The sequence below is a fragment of the Bos indicus genome, chromosome 8 (genome assembly GCF_029378745.1).
Source record: "Bos indicus isolate NIAB-ARS_2022 breed Sahiwal x Tharparkar chromosome 8, NIAB-ARS_B.indTharparkar_mat_pri_1.0, whole genome shotgun sequence".
Classification (NCBI taxonomy): Eukaryota; Metazoa; Chordata; class Mammalia; order Artiodactyla; family Bovidae; genus Bos; species Bos indicus.
In genome coordinates, this window is record NC_091767.1 from 69,119,498 (window position 1) to 69,126,120 (window position 6,623).

The 6,623-nt window shown below is 56.7% G+C and overlaps 1 protein-coding gene across 1 annotated transcript; it reads right to left on the minus strand.

Moving 5' to 3' along the window:
• Positions 1-546: 546 nt before the first annotated feature.
• DOK2 (docking protein 2) lies at positions 547-5,202 on the minus strand. Its single transcript, XM_019966290.2, has 5 exons — positions 5,019-5,202; positions 3,748-4,029; positions 3,414-3,501; positions 2,149-2,333; positions 547-1,674 (listed from the first exon to the last, which is right to left on the minus strand). The coding sequence occupies exons 1-5, from the start codon at positions 5,079-5,081 to the stop codon at positions 1,051-1,053; spliced, it is 1,242 nt and encodes a 413-aa protein (XP_019821849.2). The 5' UTR covers positions 5,082-5,202; the 3' UTR covers positions 547-1,050.
• Between the last annotated feature and the right edge of the window lie 1,421 nt (positions 5,203-6,623).

Genomic DNA, 6,623 nt, shown 5'->3' on the forward strand with positions numbered 1-6,623 from the left:
AGTGCCCCGTAATACTGGCTGAGTTGGCCAGTAGCAGGAACATACTGACAGCCCTTTCCATGAAAGCAGGTCTTGATGAAAGGAGACTGCACAGAGCCTGCAGGGAAATACTGGGTTGGAACTTTCGGGCCAACCCAATAGAAACACAAGGGCCAATGCGGAACTTCAGAACAGGAAGGGCTCTCAGAGCCCAAATGGAGAAACTCCCTCAATTTACAGACAAAGAGATAAGTCTTAGAAAGGCAAGGGATGAGTTCCATTTCTACTCTGGCCTGTCTTCCACTCCAGGTTTATACACACACACAGCTTCCTCACTATTTTGGGGGTGGTGACCCTACCCTAGCAATGGGTTTAGCATCTTTCCCGGAGTGCCTTGACTTGCGCAGACCTCTACATCTGTGGCCAGATGTGGGGACCCAGCTGATGCCCAGAGAGGATCCTGCTGCTGGGAGAGGTGGTGTCAGTGGTGACCAGTTGAAGCATCCACCCCTAGCAGGGCCGTGCCTGTCCCATCCTCTCCTCCCACACTCTCATATTGCACAGAAATATTTCTGAAACGTTTAATGCCACAGAGAAGTCCAAAACTGGCAGAAAGCAGCAGCCATTCTCCTGCATGCCTGGGCCACGGCTGTCCCCTGAAAAGGTGGCCCACACAGACCGAGGAACCAGGGCGATTTGCTGACATCCTTTTGTCCTCTAAATGCCAGAGGTTCCACTTAGGCCGGCGGGGGTGGCAAAAGAAGAGGAAGTGGAGAAGGAGTAGGAGAAGGGCGGCTTCTGCAGGCACTCTTCCTGCCCTCAGATGGTGACTCATGCCGCATGCCCTGAAGGGGACAATTCCTTGGACCAGACTAAACTGATCAAGCTGAGGGTTCAAGAAGGAGCAGAGCAGGGCTCCTGGGATGCGGTGGCCAGGAGTCACCACCAGAAGCTGGAAGAGGAGGCCTGCCTGCCACTCCAGCTCCTTCTCACCAGCCTCTAACTTTGGCCCCATCTGGACAGGACTCCAGCACTGGCGTCCCATGGGGATCGCATCTCCTCCACGCTCCATCACTTTGGGCCTTTCTTAAGTACAACATTGTCATACTCGGTCCCTTGTGGCCAGCCAGAGGCGGCGAAGTCCTGTCCCACTATGTAGCCATGCTTGAGGCCACTGGAGTCCCTGTCAGCTGTGGCCTGCCTCCTCCAGGCCTCACCCCGGGGCTCCTGCGGGCTGTCATACAGGGCCAAGGCGGCCATCCCCTCAGGCTCATCGTATATGTGGTCGGGTCGTGGGGGCGGGTGATCCTCGATGCTGTCGTACAGAGGGTCAGCTGGGAGCTGGGGAGGAACAGCCAGGACGCCCCTCAAGCTCTTCCCCAGGCTCCGGGCCACTGCATCGAAGGGCACTGCATACTCTCCCTCTAGTCCGCGCTGCTGCCGGGGCGTGGGCACCGGGACAGTGGGCGACGGTGGTGGCAGCGAGTCGTGGGGTCGGGCGTACGGGCTCTCTGGCCGGGGCAGCACCGCAGGGACTGGGACTGGCTGGGTCTGGGGCCCAGGAGGGGCAGCGTTCTTCTGGGCAGAGATGGCCTCTTCCAGGGCCAGGAAGATCTCATTGCCTTGCCTGGTTTCGAACTCAAAGTTGCCCTCTCCTGAGACACAGCGCCGGCCAGCCTCGAAGGAAAAGGTTACCTGGGTGGGGGAGAAAGCCTATTAATGGGAGGCCAGCTGCTCCTATACCCAGTTTCCAATCACAAACACGTCACCTCCAACTTCCCTCCAGCCTGGGAGCTGCTTGGCCTTCTCATCAAGCTGCTTCCTCTCCAAGTCTTTTCTTACAAACAAACCCCTCTCCTTTTTCCTTCTTCCTTCCATCCATCGGCGTATGAAGACTGGCAGAGTTCAACCTCCACACGCCCACTACTCCCAGCCAGGTCTTCCTCTTCTTTCCTTCCCCCACCTCCACCTCCGTGTCTCCCTCCCCAGTTCTCTCCTCCAGCCCCTGGGCTGGGCTGATTTTCTTCTACCGGTCTTCGGTCTTCGTCTCACCTTCTCTCCCTCCTCCATTCTCTCTTCCTTTGAGGGCCCCTTGGCCCTCTCCCTGACACTCTCTTTTCTCTCACAGTTCATCCTTCCTCTGCCCTACCCCTGGCAGCCCCTGCTCACCTTATCCCGCCCAAAGCGTCGCAGGAACCTGTAAGGCCATTCATATAGCTGGGTGCCCGACTCAGGGCCGCCCCACAACTCCAGGGCACTCTCCCCAACCCTGAGGGTGTAGGATCCCCGGAGCCGGCACCTCTCACTGACTTCTGTGGGTCTCACGGTCACAGCAAACTCCTTTTGGGGAGTCCCTGGGGAGGAGACACAGTTCATGGGAAAAACAGCCAACCTCTTTCAATTCTGTATGTGTGCGTGTTCAGTCACTCAGTTGTGTCCAAACCTTTGTGACCCCATAGACTATAACCCGCCATGTTCCTCTGTCCATGGGATTCTCCAGGCAAGAATACTGGAATGGGTTGCCATTTTCTTCTCCAGGAGATCTTCCTGACCCAGGGTTCAAACTTGGGTCTCTGGAGTCTCCGGCATTAGCAAGCAGATTATTCACCACCACTCTAAATAAGCAGGCCAGGTCTCCAGAAGAAAAGTATTATCGGTGGCCCCATGACCCTGGTGCTTGTGTTCTGAAGGCTTAGCTGCCCTGTGCCAAGTCAGACTCCCCAAGATGCCAGGAACCCCCACCCCCTCCCCCAAGAGGCATCGTGCCCTAGCCGCGAGCACCCCGACTCCTCCGTGGCCACATCCTTCCTGCTCCCGTCGCCAGAGTCACAGCTTTGTCTCCTCCATCTCATTGCTCGCCCCAACCCAGCTGCCTCCCCATCCCTCCCGCCACACCTGCAGGTGCTACCCCACCGCCCCAGCTCTCCCTGCCTACCCACCCTCTGCCGAGGCCATGGGGGTCGGGGGGCCCTCCAAGGGGTGGAGCCTGGATGCACCCCTTGCCCTGTGTCTTCCTGCTCCCCCCAGGCAGCCCCCAGAGCGCTAGACAAGAGGACAGGAGGGGGACTGCCTTGTGAGCAAAAAGCTCCCTTGCTGCAGGACACCTTAGATCCACAGAAGGGAAACCATTCTTTTTACAGACGATTGCTCAGGTCCCATCAAGGGAGAATTCCAAACCAGCACTTTCACCTGGGTCCCTCAGCCAGGCCTGGATCAGAGGGAGCGGGCCAAGGGTGAATGGTTGACATTTAAAGCAGGCCAGCCTCCCCAACCTTGGGCCTGGCCGGAAGCGATGAGGAGCGGCTGATAAGGGGCTGGCTGGGGCCGGGGGCAACCACAAGGCAGGAAGACTGGGCCGGCTGCCGGCCAGCTCTCACCTCCTCCCCACCACGCCCTGGAGAGAACAGCCAGGGGAGAAGCAGGGGCCCCCTCACCTGCGGTCGTGCTGCTGTACAATTCATTTTCCTCCATGCGGGGCCGGCCACCCTTCCCCTCCAGCCCTGACAGCTCCTTCCGCCGACCCTGGGGAGAAGGCCCAACGTTCACCACCATCGCCATCTCCAACCCCACCTCTGGCCACCCTAAGCTTTCTTGCAAAATGCACTCAGTCTGCCACCCCCACCCCCCCACCCCCCCATCTTTATTCTGAATTGGGATCCACACCCCACCAAAGAACCACCCTCAGCATCCTGACCTTGACTCGCTCTACACCTGCCCTCGGCAGGCACCCAGTGCTCCACATCCTCTCTACAGCCCTGGACGACTCACGGGGAAGGCCAGGAGGCAGATGGCCTGTATCCAGTCGCCACGCTCAGCGGTGGGGGCTGCCAGCAGGTACAGGCGTTCCGTGGTCTCCAGGAAGAAGGTGCTGGTGTCTCGGGGACTGCTGGCCTCCCCGCTGGCTTCGGACACCCGCAGGCAGTCATTGAGGCGGATCACTCTCCGGGGGGCCTCTCCCCGGCGCGACTTCTCGGAGCCCTCCTGGAGCTCCAACCGGGCCAGTGCACAGCCTGAACCTCCATACAGTGCAGCCCCGAACCGGCGCCATTTCTGGCCCCAGATGGAGAGATGGTGACCAGCGGGGAGAGGAGGACCCCAGGGGGAGATGTAGGGGAAGATCACAGGAGACCCAAGGAGGCAGAGGGCTTAACACAGGCCTTAAGAGTTAGTATGCGTTGAAGATGCACCCCAAGTGACCCAGAAAGAGGCCTCCAGTGACAGCAGGGAGGAAGCCAGAGGCAAGAAAAAAGAAAAGGCACAGGGGTGAGCCCCATGATGACAACTGCAGGGAGACTGGGTAAGCTCAACGCAGGGAATCCCAGGTGAGAGGCAGAAAGCATGTGAGTCCTGAAGCCCAGAGGAGGCAAGGAGGGCAGCCTGAGAGCCCAGACTGGGGAGCTCCTCTTTCTGCATGAGGCCCCACAGAAGGCCCTGTCCCCAGGAACTTGCTGACGCTCCTGAACCTTCCTGACTCGTGGCCTGAGGCCATGAGAGGGACAGAGAGAGAGAGAGAGAGGAACCCTGGGGTGGGTCCCCTGAAGGAAGGAGGACTTCCCTATTCAAAGAGGCCAAAAGAATGAAAAGGAGTTTAGACACAATGGGGCCCTGGCTCCCAGAGAACCCGACTCAAGTTCAAAAGCAGCCAAACGCACCCCACTGGGCAGGAAAGGAGGAAGGAACCTCCACGGCCACCCCGAATTATCCCCTCCACTGTGCAGTCCAGTCCTTCCCAATGTGTCCCAGTGAGGAGAAGTCGCCACAGAACAAGAAAGAGTCAGAGTCCTCTGGTATCCCCTCCTCCTGGGGTCACGGCTGTCAGCAAAGGCCATGATGTGGAGGCTGCTCAAGGGAGCAAGTGGCTGCTAAGGAACGAGCCCTCCCAAGCTTGTGTTCTGCACCCAGTGTGGTAGATGGCAGTCTCCATCACCCCATAAGGGTTTTGGAACATTCCAGGGCCTCCTCTCCTCTCCGGGGAGTCGCTAGCACCCCACCTTCCACCACCTCTCAGCCCAGCCCCAGACCAACGGTGCTCTTCTTACCTTCCCAAAAGTCTGCTGCTGCTGGAGGTACAGGAAGCCCTGCTTCACCACCACGTCCTCCATCCTCGCAGCATCCCGGGGCCCCTGAGCGCCAGCTCTCCCCTTCCACACCCACCCGCTCTCGCTCCTCTCTGCCCTAGGTTCCCCCTTCTCTCAAGTTCATTTCCTCTCTGCCTAGAGTTTTCTGCACTATTCTCGGCTGCTTGATGACGACAGGCCGATAGGCCCTGTGGTTTCTTGCTCTGTGTGTGTGTTTTCTTTCTGACGAGTGGGTTTCACATTCAAGCTTCCTGCATTTTCAGTGAGTGAGAGAGAATTTCCAAAAAGCCCAACTCTAGCATTTCACTGAACGCAGCTCAGGGACAGAGGCCAGCGGGGGGGAGTCACCAACACAGGGTGGCTGGCCCTCTGGAACAGAGACCCAGAAACAAAAATTTGACTGTAAAACCAGGAGCCGAAGGCTCCGCCATGCTCAGCCTGGATGGTTAGCATGATGGAGCTAGGAGACACCTGAGAAATCAACCAGCCCAACATGCTCATCTAAAAATGAGGAGACTGAGGCTCACAGAAGGGCTGAGGACAGGTTCAAGGCCACCAAACCGGAAACCAGGTCTCTCAACTCAGCAGGAGCTGAGCCACACATGCACACTGGACACATTAGCCTCAGTACTTTCACACACTCTGCTGAAATGGTTTCCCTCTGTGGGGACACTCCCTGTCTCCCACAATGACACACACACACACCACCTCCTGAGCTTCTAGAAACATGAATGTCTCCACACTGAAGCGAACTACACTCCCCAAGCACATCTCAACTGTTGGAGACCACCTTCCTTTCAACCTTTGTGAGCATTGTAAAGACACTCGAATTCTATCTGGAGGTTATAAGTTACAATAGCAAACTCTAACATTAAAAAAAAAAGTTTCATGGTTATCAAATGTGCTTCACAGTTAGCAAAGGTCCCAGGTCCACACAGTCTCCAGACACACTTTCTACCCTTGGAAGAAGGAAGGGCAGGTGTGAACCCACCTGTTTGCAAGTCTCCTAAAGTCACAAGGCCAGAGGAGGAAGTGCCAGGGTAACTGATCTTTTAATTGAACAGTCTTTTTATTGCTGACCTCCAGGATGCCTCGTGGGCTGCAGTCCATGGGATCAGAGTCAGACACGACTGAGTAACTGAACAACAACAACAGATGCGACTGGTGGTAAAGAACCTGCCTGCCAGTTCAGGAGGAAAAAGAGGCGTGAGTTGGATCTCTGGGTCCAGAAGATCCCCTGGAGGAGGGCATGGCAACCCATTCCAGTATTCTTGCCTGGAAAATTCCATGGACAGAAGAGCCTGGTGGGCTAGAGTCCATGGGACCACAAGAGTCAGACATAACTGAAGCAGCTTAGCACGCAAACAAAGTCTAGACTCCATGCAAGAAGATACATGGCTTAGGGGAAATCTAAGTGCCTCAGAGAATATCTAACTTTGGGCCAAATGGTTTAGAGAAGCAATCTGACAGAGGCATAGTGCGGAAATATTGGAAAAACCAGAGAATTAGACTAGCACTCTTGGGGTAACCCCATAATGGGTGTTTATGTAACTGAGCCATTTCCTC

Bases quoted from the DNA above. Each gene is read 5' to 3' on its own strand.
- DOK2 (XM_019966290.2), bottom strand. From the start codon at position 5,081: ATGGAGGACGTGGTGGTGAAGCAGGGCTTCCTGTACCTCCAGCAGCAG. The intron at 4,030-5,018 runs GTAAGAAGAGCA...ATCTGGGGCCAG, and splicing joins AGCAGCAGACTTTTGGGAAG to AAATGGCGCCGGTTCGGGGC. The intron at 2,334-3,413 runs GTGAGGGGGCCC...TCTCCTCCCCAG, and splicing joins GTACAGCAGCACGACCGCAG to GGACTCCCCAAAAGGAGTTT.